This window comes from Rhinichthys klamathensis, unplaced genomic scaffold (genome assembly GCF_029890125.1).
Source record: "Rhinichthys klamathensis goyatoka isolate OS25496 unplaced genomic scaffold, OSU_Roscu_1.1 h1tg000040l_1, whole genome shotgun sequence".
Lineage (NCBI taxonomy): Eukaryota > Metazoa > Chordata > Actinopteri > Cypriniformes > Leuciscidae > Rhinichthys > Rhinichthys klamathensis.
In genome coordinates this window covers 10,050,665-10,070,228 of record NW_026606587.1, presented here as the reverse complement: position 1 = coordinate 10,070,228, position 19,564 = coordinate 10,050,665, and the positions used below count along the sequence as shown (strand labels likewise).

At 35.4% G+C, this 19,564-nt stretch overlaps 1 protein-coding gene across 1 annotated transcript; it reads left to right on the top strand.

Moving 5' to 3' along the window:
* The first annotated feature begins 3 nt into the window (after window positions 1-3).
* wrap73 (WD repeat containing, antisense to TP73) lies at window positions 4-18,600 on the top strand. The gene is made up of 13 exons (XM_056246802.1): window positions 4-137; window positions 1,119-1,188; window positions 1,347-1,499; window positions 2,925-3,041; window positions 7,830-7,902; window positions 9,661-9,764; window positions 10,329-10,415; window positions 10,808-10,942; window positions 11,035-11,112; window positions 13,061-13,163; window positions 15,288-15,413; window positions 16,870-17,061; window positions 18,227-18,600. Exons 2-13 carry the CDS (start codon window positions 1,120-1,122, stop codon window positions 18,334-18,336), a joined length of 1,347 nt encoding a protein of 448 aa, XP_056102777.1. The 5' UTR covers window positions 4-137; window position 1,119; the 3' UTR covers window positions 18,337-18,600.
* The last annotated feature ends 964 nt before the right edge of the window (window positions 18,601-19,564 follow it).

Sequence of the window (19,564 nt, the reverse complement as noted above, 5' to 3'; positions counted from 1 at the left end):
TCGGTTGAGACCTCTTTAGCGCTCCTCCTTGGCTGAGACAGTTGATTCTCATGAGTGTCTTTTTGTTTTTATCCTGCACAGGTCTTTAATAACTGACCAATAAACTCTTCGGATCAGTACTTACAATACTCTGAAAGGTAAATTGTTAAAACGCACATAACGAGTCTTCTGTTAACTTAGACGTTAGACGTGTAACCAGTGTTTAACTTTAGTGAGCAAACTGATACGGAGCCGTTAACGTTTCCCAAGCCTGACAAAAGATAATGAATGGATGATTATGCTAGTCGTTTCCAAATATCTAACATCATTACAAAGTAATCAATATATTCATATCGGTAGTAAACTCAGGATTTGTCATGATCGAAAAGTAAGAATAGGTTTTGTCTTAAATATTTAAAGCACAACCTTCCTACCAGCTTACGTTACCTGGGTGAATCTCATGAATTACTATAAGTTAGCCGTTGTTGTGCCGAATTATCAATACATAGCCTATATTTAGCACAACGCAAAATGTTTTTACATTAAGATTTGTTTTTCATTGTGACATTTTCATGTGCCCACCCCCCTATTATTAATAAAAATAGAATTTGCAGTACTGTACCGTGAAAAAAAAAAAACATTATAGTATTTATGCATAATGGTATTATTTGTAGTACATTTAAAATATGTAGATTTACTGCCTTTCTGTTGATTTATTGTGATTACTGATTATAATAAAATGTCTGTCTGGACAGATGATTGATGTTAGATTTAGTTTAGTAATGAGAATCTGATAAGAATCAATCACCATTGGGAGTAATGATAATTGCAAATAAAAGTAAAAACTACATCTTAAAATCTTAATGTTCTCTAAATAGTTTTTTTTTTTTACTAAATGTATTATGTTTACTTTATTTGATTTGATTTTTGGTGAAGAATGAGGTCTTTTTCACTAGGTTTTTGGCACAGTCTTTGTGTCTCTTTGTGCAAACTTAACATTTGGGTAGTATGTTACTGGCAGCATTTTAAAGTATGCAACAACACAGTAGTCAATATATTTATATTTAATTCATAGTTATATTTTCATATTTGTATTTCCAGTCACAGAGTAATCAATAATTTATTGTTGTTTCCAATAGCATGAATTTCTCAGAGGTCTTCAAGCAATCCAATCAATTGTGCAAAGTTTCTCCTGATGGGAAATATTTGGTAAAGTTGTTTTTCTTACAGCCGTCAACATTATCAGATGATACATCGAAAATGATGACTATGATCAGAATAGTATACCAGTGGTATACTATTCTGATCATAGTCTATACTGATCTTACTGTTTCTTGTTAATCACCACATTTAATTTGGGCTTGTAGGCCACCTGTGTTCAGTACCGCCTGGTGGTGCGTGATATCAACACCCTTCAGATCGTGCACCTGTACACGTGCCTGGACCAAGTGATGCACATGGAGTGGTCCTCTGACTCCCTCTTCATCCTTTGTGCCATGTACAAAAGAGGACTCGTGCAGGTATGTCAAGTTGCCCATTGCATTTATTGATGCACTTTTACCTCTACTTTTCAGTCTGGGTATGTTCAGTCTTTAAGTAATATCACACCTCTCCTAGAGCTGCACGATTCAGGATAAATTGAGAATCAAAATTTTGTTTAGTTTAAAATAGAGATCACGATTCTGAATAGACAACTCTATGAAATTACATGTCATTTACTAGAGGTTCTGACAAAATGTTAATTGCTGCAGTCTATTTAAAATGTTTAATGAATTTGAATTAATTCTTTTTTTTAAATCGGTTTGAGTGAATGATTCAATGTCTCACTCATAAAGACTTCATTTGTTTCATTTCATTACCGGATGAATCAGTTGCTGTGTCCGAAATCACCCCTTTATACCCTTAAATAGGGCACTATTTGAGGGGACGGCCATTTGTATTTGTGTCCAAACCATAGTGGACGTTTAGGCGTTTGGATTAGGACGCAAGGCACGTCCTAATCCAATGTTAGTTTCACTTCCTGAGATACCTTAATCTGATAGATTTTTGATAGACCAAACCGCTGGTCCAATGTGGATACAGCATAATATCAATCATATATACATTCCTTTTTAATTGATTATTAAATTGTTTAATTAAGGTTTATACATGCTAGTTTCCATGACTGAGTTCTAGATACATACTGGAGCTGCCAGTTTGCTAAGTTTCAAATGATTATTAAGCAGCAAGCACATACAAATGCGGCATCTCTTCTGGTGATAATTATTCAGGGAATAGGCGGGCGATTTCAAACATAGCTAGTGTATTTGAACGAATCTCTTGAATGAATGATTCGATGACATGCATTTTAAACAGTCACTTGTCTCCACCTACTGGCGTATTTGAAGCATCTAGTTTCTTTCAAAAGGTATTTACTCTATGTTGATACCGCTACCGTGTTTATATCCGAACGGTAAACTTTTATCCTAGTACTTATGTGATAATTTGAATTATTGTAGCACAGAAATAATAAATGCAGATTTGAATGTTCGCTGTGTTCATACTTGTAAAGGTTCAATTTTGTTGTCATTTAGAAATAACATCGCGTATGTGTTTGAATCGAGATCACAGTTTTTAAACAAGACACATGATTTGAGGTCTCATTCACGTCTGGAGCACAAATGGTACGGGCTAGACAGCAATTTTAAAACTTAGGGTTTCAAATAACCCATGCTTCAGCCTAAGAATTCCTCTAATAACTTTTAAATATTAGGTTATAATGTTAATTTTCACTTTTTCAACAATCAGATCAAATTTCCTCTATAGTTTAATTTACATACTAAATTACCTTACCTTTGTAAAGGAAGCCAGCGCCAGTCCTTCATGTTGAGCTATTCAACAAGGCAACAGGACTCAAATATGTTTGTTAGTGAAGGGCCTTTGTGTTTCTCTCTATTCCCTCTCAGGTTTGGTCTCTAGAGCAGCCGGATTGGCATTGTAAGATAGACGAGGGTTCGATTGGACTAGTCTCGTCACGCTGGAGTCCTGACGGGCGACACATACTCAACACCACTGAGTTCAATGTAAGTATGGCGGTAGGAGGAGTCCGTTCTGAACCGTGTCAACTGTTGCTGCCCATAAAGGAAGACCTGAAAATAACAGACAGTCCATGGACTGAGTTCAACTCTGTTGGTTAATTCTGTGAGGTGACAGTCAGAATACAATGTTCTTATGATCTGGTTAATAATGCAAAACCGGAGAAGCAAAATACAAAAAGAACAAAAAAATTATACCACTGTATTTTGGACCAATAGACAAATACCATGGTATTTTTTGTTATTGTTTCTATCTACATAAATTAAAAATGGCCGTGTTCACTATTGTTAAAAAATTTGGGGTTGGTAAGATTAAAGAAGTCTGCATTAATTTGATAAAAAACAAAACAAAAAACAGTAATATTGTGAAACATTATTACAATTTAAAATAACTGTTTTCTATTTGAATATATTTTAAATCATAATTAATTCTTGAGATGAAAATTCAGCTTTAAGGTCCTTGCACACTGAGTCCGAAATTTTTGTATTCGTCATTCGGTGGCTTTGAATTGTCAAAACACTTCTCAAAATTCTTGCTACGGATGCGGAAAATGCAGAAAATCGAACCCGATCCAAAAGTTTTTAGAACGTACGAAAGTTTCGGGGACAGTGTGTAAATGTGATTGACACAACAAGAGGTCGTTTTTAATTTATAACGTGCGAAAATTTCGAACTCAGTGTGCAAGGACCTTTACAGTTACTCTAGTCTTGTCAAATGATCTTTCAAAAATCATTTTAATATAGTTTTTTGGTGCTCAAGATAGAAACATTTCTTCTCATTATCAATGTTGAAAACAGTTGTGCTGCTTAATAATTTTATGGAGAATTATTATTATTTTTTTTTAAACACAAAAAAAATTCAGGATACTTGATGAATAGAAATTCCCCCCCAAAAAACTAAATATTTCAATTTTTGAAATATAAATATTTGTAACATAAATGTCTTAGCTGTCGCTTATGATCAATTTAATTAGGGCTGGGTATTGACACAAATTGCACAATTCGATTCGATTTCGATTCACAAGCTTGCAATTCGATTCGATTTCGATTCAATATTGATTATTTTGGATATCAGGTACAATACATGGCAAATTTTCTCAAGGAAAACAAATCTCTTAACTAAATAATGCTGTGTATACTATGGGAGTCAGTTGTAGCCTACTAGGCTTCATTGCCTACTATAATATTGAAGGTAAAAATTAACTGATTTGTAGCTATACAAACACTTAAATTACACTTTTATTTATTTTTATAATAATAAAGTTATATGAAATATAAACATTTAAATGGTGGCTGTCATAAAAACTTGCCAGATTTATTCAAACATGCTTTAAATATCGAAGAACATTAAAAATTATAATGAATATGTAATATGGTGCATATATTTAGCAAAATGCTCCTCTTTAGAGTTCATTTTTCTAGCTGACTAACGAGTTTATGGTCACATATGGTTTTTCTGAGGTAAATGTGACGTTACATGACATTGTTTACAAGTTGTTTTACTGACGTCTTTCCACGGTTGAAACACTGATTGAGCGATTCCATGTGACATGATACGGATTTCGATAAGTTGTACTCTATCTTTTAACACACTTTCAGATGCTCGTTCATGTTTATTTGGCGCTGTAACTGGTATTATTAAGGCAGAAGAGGAGATCATGTGCGCTCCGCGCTGCTGCTTCTCTTGAGCTGAGCTGCGCCAGAGCGATCTCACGCCACAGCGCCAAAACGGTATTTGTGTTTTTGAATTTCGTAAGAAAATGGACTTAATTTGAAATTTGAGACTTTATTTAGTATCAATAGTAACAAAGCACAAAGATTATTGCGATTTATTGGATGGGATGCGCGCTACAATGTTCCATTCATTCATCAAATGAAGACAGGATGACTAATCGATTCTTGAGATTTAAGAATCGATATCGGTTCGTAAAAATGAGAATCGATTAATATCGAGAAATCGATATTTTTTACCCAACCCTAAATTTAATGCATCATTACTAATTAAAAGTATTAATTTCTTTAATAAAAAAACCTTACTGAACCCAAACTATTAAATGGTAGTGTAATATGAAATCTCTTTCTCTTCTCTCTTTCTGTCTGTTTGTCTGGATTACACTTGGGCTGAGTGCCAGCATAGTCGTCTGTCGCCTAAACTTGATTCCAAGAATTACTGACATGTGTTGAGATGATGGACAGCTGTGTGTGTTCACCATGCACTTGGAATGAAGTGTCTGGAATTCTTGCTGTTTGTCTAGAGTGTGTGAGGGTGAATGATGACTGGACACGTGTCTGTGTCTTCCGTCTGACGTCTCTGTTACAGGCTTCCATAAATAAACAGTACACTGTCTGTGTTAACTAGGGATGGGCATTTTTCAAAAATATTGCATTCGAATATTCGGGCTCATAAAAATCGAATATTCGAATATTCGTTTATTTAAATGACGTTTAATGAAAAAGACGTTATTTTTTAAGTTAAATTTTTTTTCACGTTTTTGTCACCATTTCTGAACAAGCTTACAATTAGGCAATATACACAACAAGCTTACAATATATGTTAAAGTTTTCTTTTAGTTGAAAACATTAAACAGTAGGCCTATGTGTAAACAAAAAATATAAAAAACAAAAGCATTAATAAAAGCATGCTTAAGCAGCGCGAACGGAAAAAAACGCCTAATAAAGCAGATTGCGCCAGATATCGTACAGAACGTACACACACACACACACACACACACACACACACACACACACACACACACACACACACACGAGTCAGCATATGGTTATCGTGTTTATATTGTTTCACGTTTTTATTGAGAAAAACGATATCCACATGCAGGGGCGCCGCCAGCAATTTATGCTCGAGTGAGAAAAGGCGCTTTGCTGACAGACGCTTCAGACACAAAGATAACAGTGTTCTAAGTTTCTAACAGCACTTTGCGTTTTCTGTTCTTAAACCTGTCTCCCTCAACGAAACCTAAAGGAAGTATATGTCTCAAAATCATTTTGCTATAAGATAAGTTATCATTTCGGATCACGCGGGGTCCAGCTGCGCTTACCTGCAGTCGTGAATGCAGTGATAGACAGCTATCTTTCCTCATTCGACTGTTTGGATTTCATGATTTGATTTCTCATTGTGTTGATGATATTATAACTCAGATTAATTAGTTAATTCGATCAAAAGTAATTCCATTTAGTAAGATCATTTTCAAGTAATTCCAAACTTCGCGAGGCAGACGACAACATTGTGTGATCAAATACACACAACTTGTTAACACACTCCACAGCGCCACCCAGTGCATTTAATTATAATTGCGAGTTAGTGCTTGGGATTTCTCATGGATTCACTGCATTTACGGCCAGCAAAGCAACGTAGTAAAATTCGAATAGTATTTTATTTTTCGAATAATAATTACAGATCGAAAATTCGAATATTCGTGCACATCCCTAGTGTTAACACAATGCAGTGTTTATGAAAGTCATTTTGCAACGGTCATTTTTAAAGCAGCTTATCAAAGTTGGGAAAGGCAATGGTACATATTTATGGCTGTTTGTTTGAAAATTTGACAAAGACTGAAATCACAGACAATTCAAGTCAGCTTGCTTTTCTAGGGTGCCACCTAAAGGATTCCAACTGAACAATATGAAGGTGGCAAGTACATACTAGATTTCTAATACTGTATGTGCTGCTGGCATCAGCAGACTTTGAGCAGAGCTTTATTGTTCACACCAGGCCAGTTTACTGAATTATGACAGAATTATCATTTTTGGGTGAACTATCCCTTTAAGTTGTTGGTCTGTTCTTAGACAAAAAACATTCGTATGGCTATAGAAGATTTGTAATTATGCACAGGTTGCATGAAGAATTCTTTTTTAGGGGTTCAAGCGCGTAGCACTGAAACCCCATTGTCATTGTTAAATTTTCCAAGGATCAGCATTCTCCCCTAAAAGTGATCAGGCAGACCAAACCGTGAGTTTTGAAGACTTGTGAGGGCTGGTAGTACTCACACCTTCTACAATGTCACCAAGGCTTGCCCCCGATTGGCTTGACTGGCACTACAGCAGTGAAAAGTACGAAATCACTCATAATAACTCCTAAACCGTTAGGCGTAGGCTCAAGTGTCTGATATTACCAGTGCAGCAAGATTCTCTGGAGTCTGATAGTCAATAATTATCAAAAAAAGTAACAATTTCGATTCATGGTCTCTAATGGCGCTTTTCCACTGAATGGTATGGTACGGCTCGACTCACTTTAAATGGTACCACCTCTGTTGAGGTTCCAAGCATACCGTACCGATCATAGATACGGCCCATAAGTAGAGCTATTACACTTTAAAAGGTAAAAAAACCCCCCAAAAAACGCTATATTTCAGTGATAAATGGCCTGAAAGTGTAAAAAGTGGTCTTTTTCCTCTCTGATGTTAGTCTTTTCCATCTATTATCAGAGTGGTTACATGCTTGCTAATTAAAACATAATATCTTTTTACGCAAATGCTTAGGCTAGCAGCTATATTTTCTTTGTCTTTCTTTTTTTTTTTTTTTTTGACTTTTTGGGACTTTTCTGTAAGAGCTCGACAGTGTGAATCTCTATCCACCTTGTTTTATGGAATATATATATATATATTTGTAAGGGACCATGTAAAATATTAAACACATTTGACCATTTAATGTATGTACCTGAGTTAGCCAATTTGAATTTTCATCTGCAGTCCAGTGGCAGGTCACCATTAAACTTCTGACCCAACGTCTGACGTACATCGTTTTGCTTTATCTTCACAGTTAAGAGTCACCGTCTGGTCCCTATGCACAAAATCCGTATCCTACATCAAGTATCCTAAAGCCTGCCAGAAAGGTGAGTGCATGCGAGTAAGTGCAGACATTGAGTGTCTGAACTAGTCTGGGGTATAGCTAGTTTTATAAACTGTTTGTGGGAGTGGAGATGTAAGGACAGGGTCACAGAAGCATGAATCATGTGAGAATATTTACCTGTAATATAAGTCTTGTCCCTGGACGTCTAGCCAGGCGTGAGCTCTCACAGACAGCTGGTAAATGGCACAAAGTCCTCATAACACTTCAGGTTCATATAATGTGTGGATTCAGTCATCTGTCACCCCTGTCGCTCGTGGAATGAGCTGTAACCTTCAGATCAGCTGATGGAAAACTTGTGTTGAAAGGTGCTTCTGTGCTAGCATTGTGTTGTCAGTCTACCAGAGTGAATTATGACGATTTTAGCCATTTATTGTGTGCAGTCATGGGTCAAAGTTATGGACCACAATTCCATTCATAACATAATTGACATCCGTTCAGTGTTGGGGAAGCTACGTTGACGATGTAGCTCATGTAAAGTAGTTCAACAACAATCATGGTACTTTTTGAAAAAGGAGTTTGCTACACCACAAGCTACTAACAAAAATGAGCTAACTACACTTAAGACACGTTCAAATGTTTTGGTGGGTAAAGTGTTTTCAGTGTATTTGATTAAAAATACAGTAATACTGTGAAATATTATTACAATTTAAAATGACTTGTCTGTTATATTTTAAAATGGCTGAATTTTCAGCATCATTACTCCCAGTCTTCAGTGTTACATGATCCTTCAGAAATCATTCTAATATCCTGATCTGCTGCTCAAGAAACATTTCTTAAGATTATCAATGTTGAAAAGGGTTGTGCTGCTTCATATTTTGTGGAAACTTGAACCGTTTTCAGGATTCTTTGATAGAATAGAAAAGTTCAGAGGAACGGCATTTATTTGAAATAGCATTGTTTTGTAACAATGTCTTTTCTGTCACTTTTGATCAATTTAAAGCATCCTTGACCCCTTGGCGAATAAAAATATTAATTTATTTTTAAAGAATCTAATTGACCCCAATTTTTTGAATGGCAGTGTAACTGTCAAATGATGTATTTTTTGCTATTACAGTAACTGAAACCAGGCTTTCCTTTGTTTTCTAACAGTATAAAAAAGGACAACATAGCTATACTGCGCATTCGTGGTCTGCTTTCCCGATTTAATTTACGATATATCCCATTAATAATTCACTGGAATGCACTAAGAATCTCTTGTTTTTCTCCACAAATCCTCACGAATGCTTTAAAAATGAATTGTCTCCCCTTTTCACTTCTAACCCCTATTAGCAGTGTTTACTGGAATGTTTCTAGTAAATGCTAAAGTTAATGAACATTTTTGATTAAGGTTATGTTATATTTTACAATATGTACATCTATTAATCCGTTATATTTGAACACGTCCGCAATATTGCTGCAGAAATCAAGTTTTTGGTGTTATTCATGGTCTGTTGTAGTAATTTGTTAACGCTTTTACACTTTTAAATTTCCTTTTAATGTTTGATGGTTGAAGGGTGAGTAGAATAATGTCATCTCATTGTTCACAGTTTTTGAAAATCCTTATTATTGTGTTCATAGAGCGAACGTTTAGCTGATTGTTTACAGTTTAACGGAAGTAACTCCCATAATTCGCACAAAGCGTCATGGAATGTAGGAAGCTCTATATTATGGATACTATAACAGTGCCCCGGTCAGTTCATGAAACACATCTATAGAATATATGGTTGACTATTTAGGCTTTAAATGCATAATTGTGTTTCAGGTATGGACTTCACTGCAGATGGCCGTTACATGGCTCTGGCGGAGAGACGGGAGTGTAAAGACTACATCAGTGTGTTTGTGTGTGATGACTGGCATCTTCTCAGAGTGAGTACAGTTATCTAAGCTAGTATGCAATTGTGTCAAAGCTGTGGTCTAATGGTTAGCACACTTGCTCCAGAAAAGCAGGAGAAGCAGGTTTAAAAGCAGCCTACAGCAGGTGCTGATCTTTCACACCCTTCTTTCTCCTAAAATCTCCTGCCCTTTTGTCTATTTGTCTCAGGTTAGTAAATGCTGTAAAAAAAAAAACAACAACAAAAAACCTGTATATTACTAGTTTATGTTAGTTAATGCATTAAATAATAAAACCATATTGTAAAGTGTTACTAAACATTCTTGTAATGTTTTAAAAGAACTACCCTTTGTTTGGGGCACAATTATTTTAATATTTACTACTTTTTCGTTGAAATTTAGTATTATTATTATTTAATTTTTATCACTTTTTGTAAATAACCTTTTTGGGTATTCATGAAAACATTTAAATTTTAAATAACTATATATTTTATAGTAAATACAGATTGTTTATTTAATTAAAATCAGCATAAAGGCAGTACAACAAATATTACTTAAACTTTACAATTATTGCAAAAACTTTTTCCATTTTGTCTGTAGCATTTTGAGAGCGAGACTCAAGATCTGGCAGGGCTGGAGTGGTCTCCGAACGGCTGTGTGCTTGCGGTGTGGGACAACAGTCTCGAGGTAAAGAAAATCAATGCTCATGGTCACAAAAGATTTCTTTCACAGATTCTGGTCATTGACTGTACTACATAACATTCATTATTATTTGTAGCCTGGATGTGCAGATTTACTCTTTATAATTATCATTTGGACTGATGTACTAATTAGTTGTGAGCGCAATCTACGTCATTTCAAACAGAATTTTTGTTAAATCCAGCCACTCAAATTGGAGCTTAATTTTGGTAAGCGCAATAAGCATCAAATGCTCTGTGAACGACTGATGCTCAAACTGTCTGACACAGACAGGGGTTTGAATGCCTCTCATCATTGATAAACAGAATTGGACTTTTTATCATTGAAGCAATTTAGTTTAATACAATTCTGAAGTATTAACTATCGGTTTCTCTCCGCAGTATAAAATGTTATTATATTCGCTGGATGGCCGCTTGCTGTCTTCCTTCAGTGCGTACGAGTGGTCTCTCGGCATAAAGTCTGTCTCGTGGAGTCCCAGCAGCCAGTTCTTGGCTGTTGGCAGCTATGATGAAAAGGTAGGAAATCTATTAAAGAAACAGATGGGAAAATATCTTGTTTAATATTATATAATGTGTATAAAAGAGAGTTTTGATGGGCTTTCCATCAGGTTCGGATCCTGAATCACATCACCTGGAAGAAGATCACAGAATTTGAGCATCCAGCCACCATCGTAAACACCAAAGCTGTAGGTGTTTTTCTCCTGAGCGCATGTCTGCGGGTGGGAGGACTGTTATATGGGAGGGGGGGGACTTTCAACTTTACTTTAAAGTGCCCCTATTGTGCTATTTTGTTTTGGAGTTCTCCTACAATAGGTTTATATGCATTCAAGGTAAAAAAAAAAAAAAAAAAATCATTTTCTCATAATATACATTGCAGCATCACCTGTTTTCTCACTGTGTTCGATAAACGGTCCCTATCTCTAAACCCCTTCTTTCCGAGAGCCTGCTCCGCTCTGATTGGTCAGATGGCTTAGTCTGTTGTGATTGGTCAACCGCTTACAGCGTGAATCAGAAAAGAAACGGCCATTACCATATTTGAATTTTAGCTCTGGAGACTTCCTCAGCACTTGATACACAAACTGTAACGATGACGTCGATTTTACAGCATTAAAGGGATAGTTCACTTTGAAATTAATTTTTGGTATGTTTTAGCTTACCTCAAGGGCATCCAAGATGTAGGTGTCTTTGTTTCCACAGTAGTTTCAATTTTGATATTTTTAGGTCAAACCGTTCTTGTCTGTCAGTTATAGAATGCAGGTCTATGGTCACTTCCTCAAAGAGCATGCACAGAGAAGTCCAAATTAAACATGATTTAATGACTCGTAAATGTAAGTACACATTGATGGCCTAAGACACGAAACGAGCGGTTTGTGTGAGAAAACGAACCGTATTTATATCGTTTTTACCTCTTGTAACGCACAGACAGAAGCGCCCGCGCCCTCAGATCACTTGGACGTGGCTGTGGTTACAAGAGGTAAAAACGATATAAATACTGTTCGTTTTCTCACACAAACCGCTCGTTTCGTGTCTTAGGCCATCAATGTGTACTTACATTTACGAGTCATTCGATCATGTTTAATTTGGACTTCTCTGGGCATGCTCTTTGAGGAAGTCACCATAGACCTGCATTATATGACTGACAGACAAGAACGGTTTGACCTAAAAATATCAAAATTGAAACTACTGCGGAAACAAAGACACCTACATCTTGGATGCCCTTGAGGTAAGCTAAAACATATCAAAAATTAATTTCAAAGTGAACTATCCCTTTAATTCGAGCCCTTGTCCTCAACCTTTTAAAGTGCATGCAAAGTGGATTTGCTTTGGCACCACAGAAGACAGTGTCTTCTCAACACGAACCAAACTCTTCCAGGCCTCAGCTACAACTACTGTGTTTGAGTAGATGACGTTCACCGGCAGCCAGTGAAGACCATAGGCTGGCATTATGCAAATGTGTCACAAACCTACAAAGGTTCGCACAAGAATTAAGACTGGAATTACTGTTGACTCGTTTCAGGCATTTCAGAAACGGTTCTTCCTTTTGAGCGACAATAACGTAGCATGAAACTTTGCAGACCTTTTACATTCACAAACTCTGCATTAATGGTAAAATCCAAAAAAAGCATAAGAGGGGCACTTTTAAACAGCACTTTTACAGGCTTAACTCATTGGAAAATGTATTTGCCTATATTTTTGCAATATTTTAGTTAGGTTGATCGATTAATAAAACACTTATTTTCATGTGTTCCTTGCACAATACTATGTTATGACCTCAAAACACTTTTACCATAGTGCATTATTTTAATACATTTTAACATTTGCATCACATAACCAGCTTCATATGTATGACTTTTCTGACATAGTAAACTTGTTTGCATTGCAACCAACATACTTTTCGCGCCACTCGCTGGACATTACACTTTGAAAGTGTCACAATACATGCAAAGCAATGTAATCTAATTTTGCAGAACTGTCGCCACATGCTTATATTTTTTTCAACAAGCCTTAGGTTGCACACTAGACCATTATGAAAATGTTAGATTTTGAGTTTACATTTACAAAGTCTAAAATTTATGCGAACTAGAAAAAAAATCTGTCTTTTTTTTTATAATCGAATACCGTTTTTTTTTCTAGGTGGTATTTAAGGAAGTGGAGAAAAGACCTGTTGTGGGCAGTGAAGATCTTTCTATTCATCAGCTGACTGTGGATAATTCACTATTTAGCACACAGAGCAAGTGTAAGTTTCATTGAGCAAATGAACATATGACTGTGCAGGGCTCGACGTTAACGTTTGTCGAGTGGGACAAGTGGATCTTTTGAAGGGGCAAGTGAAAGAGAATTTTACTTGCCCAACCGAACAAGTAGCCCATTTATACTGTCAAGAACAAAAAAATGACTAGGGAATCACCAAAACACGAGAATGACTCTGATTTCAGGCATGAAAACTCCTCACCTTTCGGCGAAATTCGCCGTTTTAAAACCAAAATGGGTCACCTACGTGATTTGTGCAGATCCAATGAGAATTTTCTTTTTTTTGGGGGGGGGGGGGGGTCAACATTTACCCGTTATATCTCTATAACGTGGTCAACATTTACCCGCTATATCTCTATAAACTTCGCAGCTTTAAAAAAAAAACTTAAAAAACAATCATTCCTAATGCCGATACCTGACAGCCAATCCGAGTCAGAGTGGGGCAGAATTGTTTTCAAAAGTATTTTACACCGCGAGTCTGACAACTGGATTCAATGCCAACGAACAAAGAAGTTACGGCACGTCGGAAAGCAAGCCTGAGTAAGTTAGCTTGCAATGTTAACTGTCCTGTCAGATACAGACAGTGATTTTGACGAATTTGAGATAAAAAGTGATGGTTAAAAAATGTTTGGGTATTTTCTATATGTAGCTGCTGTTGTGTTTCTAAATCATTTCTGCATTTCCTCAATGTTATAAAACGAGCGGTATATTGTAATGGGGGGGTGTATATCCTTCTCACCGTTTTTACCCCTGACCCGTTTTCATGCCTGTGATTTGATCACATTACATGACTCTGCAAAACGACAGTGGAGGTAATGTAATCGTAGCGGTGGCATATTCTATGCTAATTTCACCCTCACGCTCCATCATGGCGATATCGCGAGACGTCTCGTCACATTTTCATAACGAGATCTCGTGGCACAAGATCTCGTCACACCCCACCTCTGGGTAAATAGCACAAATAGGCAGATTTAAATATGCCAGTGCTGATAGAACACTGATGAGAATATTGCTTCAGAATAAATTATATTTACAACACAGAAAATCCTATTTTTTCAGGAAAAGCTACGTTTTTTTACTTTTAAAGTGAATGACCGATTTACTTGTCTGAAGGACAAGCACGTATGACAAGACTTAATGTTTCATGAAAAGATGTCCAGGCTATATTTCAGCCACATTTTTTTGGTAATTAACAGAATATATTTTAGAGTAAATTCAGTGATTATTTGAAAATTAAAATTGACATAAAAGTAGTACAACAAATAGTACTAAAGCTTTAAGACTAAAAATTAATTGCATTTATTTTCTATTTTTATTAATATATACATTATACTAGATTCTGGTCATTGACCTAAGACTATGTAACTATTATTTTTAGTAGCCTAGATAAATATATAGGTAATTAGTATTTAGACTGCTGCACTAATTACTTGTGTACTTAATTTTTTAACCACAGAAGTTTTGTTGAAGCCAGCCAATCAGATTGGAGCTTTTGTAGCAATTTTGGATAGCTCTTGTCATTTCTGAGCACAGTAAGCCTAATTTATATATATATACTGTTTTTATTGTTAATACTTTATTCTCAGAATTATAAATTTGGGATTTATTATATAGATTTGCATGTTGATCATAGAGAAGGTGGAAAATGGTAATAAAAAATCAAGATATGCTGCGTTGGGAGTAATGCATCACAAGTAGAGCAAGTTACGTAATCAATTACTTTTTTCAAGTAACTAGTAAAGTAACGCATTTTTGCAACAAAATATCTGAGTTACTTTTTCAAACAAGTAATGCTTGTTTTTCCATTTATTGACTGACACCTCTCCTGTACCCATGTTGAGAGAAATGGCATTACTTTCCATAAAAAGTAACTAAGTACGCAATTAGTTACTGTTTTAGGGAGGAATGTGATATTGCAATGGATAACTTTTAAAAGCTACTTTCCCCAACACTGAAGATATGACAATGGTTGGTGTAAGAAACCTACAAAATTGTAAAAATGCTTTAAGCATTAATGCACACAATTAAGTGACAGAGGTGGGGAAATAGTAATAAACTGAAAATAATGCTATTACATTTTGATCAGATAGACTTCAATATCTTGTTTCAGATGAGATCACACAACTGCCGACCCAGGTGCTAGTAATCAAGCCCGATCCGGACCGTGCCAACCCTAAAATCGGCGTCTCTGCTATGGCTTTCAGTGCTGATAATCGCTACCTTGCTACGAAGAATGGTGAGGCTGTGTATTCATGAAACAATCATGAGTCCTGAATGTGAATCAAGCAGGGATCCCACCTTTCGACTTATGAATTTCCATGACTTGGATTACTACGTGCAGATTTACGGTATACACATTGATAGATCACAAAGAGCTATTTCTAGTTGTGCATAACTACAAACATATTCACTCAAGGCAAGACATTACAGATGTAACTAATTTACAAAATGTAACTAATAGATATCACTATACTTTCCCTAGTTGATTAATCACAGTACTTTTGTTCTGAAATGTTTTGTTCAAATATGAGGCATTATCTAATTAAATATGCACTAATTTGCATACATTTTCAGAATAGAAATCGGAACATTTAATAGAGCCAGGTTTAAAATTCATTGGTTCATTTTGTCGACATATTAAAGTTGACGTTTTTTACAGAATGGATTTTAGAAATCTCTTTTAATCACTCCATAAATCAGAAAAAAAAAAAGTTTTCACCATTTTTAGGAATAAAATGTTCAATACATATCAGGTTAGTTATATATGGAAGCTTTTTTCCGCCACAGAATAAAACATTTTAGAAGATAATTGCGGCTTTTTATCTCACAATTGCAAGTTTCATGAGAAAAAAAGTCAGAGTTGCGAGTTATAAACTCGCAATTCTGAGAAAAGAAGAGATATCACACAATTCAGACTTTTTTCTCGCAATTGCGAGTTTATATCTTGCAATTATGACTTTATATCATGCAATTCTGACTGAATTGTGAGATAAAAAGTCACAATTACCTTTTTAATTTTTTATTCTGTGGAGGAAACAAGCTTCCATAGTTATATGAACATAGCACCCTGTAAAAACATTTAGAATGTAGAATTTGCTTTATGTAAGGGCTACGGAAGTAGAGATTTCAGGCTCAGTGCAGGGAAAAAAGTTGAAATAATGCAAAAATGGCCTTTAAAGAGTATATTGTAGTTGAAATGTACTGATGTAAACAGATAAAGTGTAATAGAATAAACACATACATGTATATTTTTGATGTTTTCTTTTCATTAGTCTGAAAGAAGCAAAACAGCACAAAATCTCAAAATTGACCAGTGCCTGAAAAAACAGTGGTGTTGCCTGTAGTGTCTTGCCTTAAAAAGGTTTGACTACTTTTTATGATTTTATTGATTTCCATTACTTTTCCAGGCCCGGAGACAATTTTACAATTCACAGAAACGTTTCCTTTTTATCTTTCTGTGTAGTTCATCTTGATCTTCATGCCCCTTGTTCCATTTGGCAACAATAGCCATTATGAGAAGCATTACATTCTGCCAGTGCCAACCTGAATCGCATTTTCAGAGCCATTTGGTGCCCTGGCTTCCTGGGAAAGTCCCCTGCATTAAACAGACTTTACTCTTCCTGTTCAGATGTCCTAACAACTGTGCTTCATGTTGTTGTTGAGATGCTGACGCTGTGTCCATCCTCTGTCAGATAACATGCCTCAGAGCCTGTGGGTGTGGGACATGCAGAGACTCGGTCTGCTGGCCGTCCTGGAACAGACGGGTCCTGTGCGCTGCTTCGTCTGGGACCCACACAGACCCCGGCTGGCTCTCTGCACCGGAAACACCAAAGTTTATCTGTGGTCGCCAGCTGGCTGTGTGTCTGTGAATGTACCAGTTGAAGGTATGGATCCAGTTTCACCGCAGTTCTTGACTCAACGTTACTTTCAAAGAAGCTTTTACACTATTGCTTAAACAACACTTACAGTTCTGTGTGTTATAATAAAGCAAATAGGACCGTTAGAAGCTATATATACATATTGTCCAAAATGAACTTTATGCCAAACCTGCTAGTGTCGGTAAATTTGCCTGCTATAAATATATATTTTACTGGCCATAAAACAGTTTTGCTGTATATGTAAAAAAAAAATCTCCATGACAAGATTTATTTAGCAGTTTTTTTCCCCACAATATTAGTGGCATTATGTCACAGCATCATAAACGAAATGAGTCTGTACTGCACCAGTCACAAAATCCTGAAGACGAACTATCATGATTTCTCATATTTTCGCTGTAAGTGGCTTGATGTGATATATTTGACACGTCTCACCACATGGAGTTGAACATAGGATGGTAAATTTCCACCGACGCAAAAGATGCGGATATTTTTGCACATTAACCATGGAAAAATCACTGTAATGTACAACCTCTCGTTGCTTAATGCTTTATAAAATACCAACAAAGCCAGCATGATGAAAATGTTCCATAATTTAATTTATTAATCACCACAATCAATAAAAATCTGGATTTTCTTTTCTGTAATTTAATTGGTATCCTTGAATATTGGATATTTAATTATACATTCTTTATCTAAATTTTATTTTATTATTATTATATATAATTATTATTACAATTTATTAACGCTTTTAAAGGTAATCTTTAACATCTCAAAATAAATATCCATTTTTGTGATGCCTAAGTTTACTTGTAGAATTTCAGATGTTTGATTTTAATTTGTAGTGTTTAAATTATGCAGACAAAGTAGTTATTTTTTACATTTTATATTTGTATTATATGCCATAACTTGTTAATCAAATATGAAATTATCAGTCATAATTATCAACTTTTCGTATTGGCCAGATTTTTTTATATCAGTGCATCCCTGAGCAATTCTATCAAATGTAACTGATATACAGACACAGGTTTGAGTATAATCAGCCATTTTTACAACTTTTGATCATCATATATAGTTGTTTTCGGAAATGTTACCCCATAAGCTATACAGGAAGCTGCTTGCATAAAAGGAAGTTGTGTGGATAAGTCTAACTTCTTCCTCTGTTTCCTCACAGGCAGTTTCCAGGTCCAGTCTGTGTTTTGGCACTGCAGTGGCAGCTCACTCATCCTGCTCTCAAAAGAGCAGCTCTGCCTGTGTTACATGGAAACAGAGGACGAGAAATAAACCAAAGCACTTCATCACACTCCCAAGAGTCTGTTGCTACAATGTAAAAAACACCGAGACTGATCTCCCAAAGAACTCTAGACAAAAACACTGTGTCTGCAAATATACCTCAGCACTTTTTAGTGGTTTTCAGGTAGGGTTTTTTTTTATAATATTTTCATCTTGACACAAAATGTTGATTGTCTAAACAGCACATGCTATGAGTCAAATATTTATCAGTTATGTGTGATTCTACCGCACCAACCTGGTGCAAATGAACTGCTTTCACTCAGATCTGCTTCTTATGGCCTTAGACAAGCTAAATAGATGTTACACACACTCTGTGAAGGACCAAGTATATTGTACAATCAAAAATCTAACTTGTCACTTTAGATTTGCTGTGATTTTTAGATGAATGTGAGTTGTTGTGAATGTGAAGCCTTCTGCTTCATGACAATAATGTCTGTTATATTTCATTGTTTTTCCTGAAAATGTTTAAAAAATAGAATTATTTTTTATCAAATTTAGATCTATTTGTAATAAAGTTTTCTACATTGATGTTTCCCATAATTGTTTTTCTTTCACAGAGATTACAGGCGAGTCTCACAACACCTGACAAGAACATTTGACAAAAATGCTTATTACTCTGAATATTGTCTGGATGGTCTACCTCAAGGTTTTGCTTAGTGATTAATCTTATTACTGCAATCTACTACTAAAGGATTACTGTAATATATCTAAAATTTACAATAAGAATTTAATTAAAATCTAAAATCAGCAATACAGTAAATGCCACTAGTACTAGTACTATGCGTACATACTTTAAAAAAAATAAAGTGTCGTTTAAAACTATTTTAAAAGTGACACTCTTTTAAAGTGTCGTGTTATAATGTAATTTAAGTACTGATTAATAATAATTAACTACATGTACTTATTATAGGGTTAGGATTGGTTTTAGGGTTAGTTGCATGTAATTATGCATAATTTATAGTTAGTACTACAGGATCTACATGTATTGTGAAACAAGGACACTTTAAAAAAAAAGGGTTTACATCCAATTAATGACAATTCTTGTGGAATTGTGCCTAATTGTCATCAAAATCTTTTGATTTTGTGTTCTTGCCAGGTTGAGATTCAACAAAATTATTTTGAAAAAAATTAAAGACTCCCAACAAATGAAATGCGTTAAAATAACCATGATTTTACTTCAAGCATGTTTATATTACATCAGTTATTACAAAAAAAAAAA

Bases quoted from the DNA above. Each gene is read 5' to 3' on its own strand.
- wrap73 (XM_056246802.1), top strand. From the start codon at position 1,120: ATGAATTTCTCAGAGGTCTTCAAGCAATCCAATCAATTGTGCAAAGTT. The intron at 10,943-11,034 runs GTAGGAAATCTA...GCTTTCCATCAG, and splicing joins TTGGCAGCTATGATGAAAAG to GTTCGGATCCTGAATCACAT. The intron at 17,062-18,226 runs GTATGGATCCAG...GTTTCCTCACAG, and splicing joins TGTGAATGTACCAGTTGAAG to GCAGTTTCCAGGTCCAGTCT.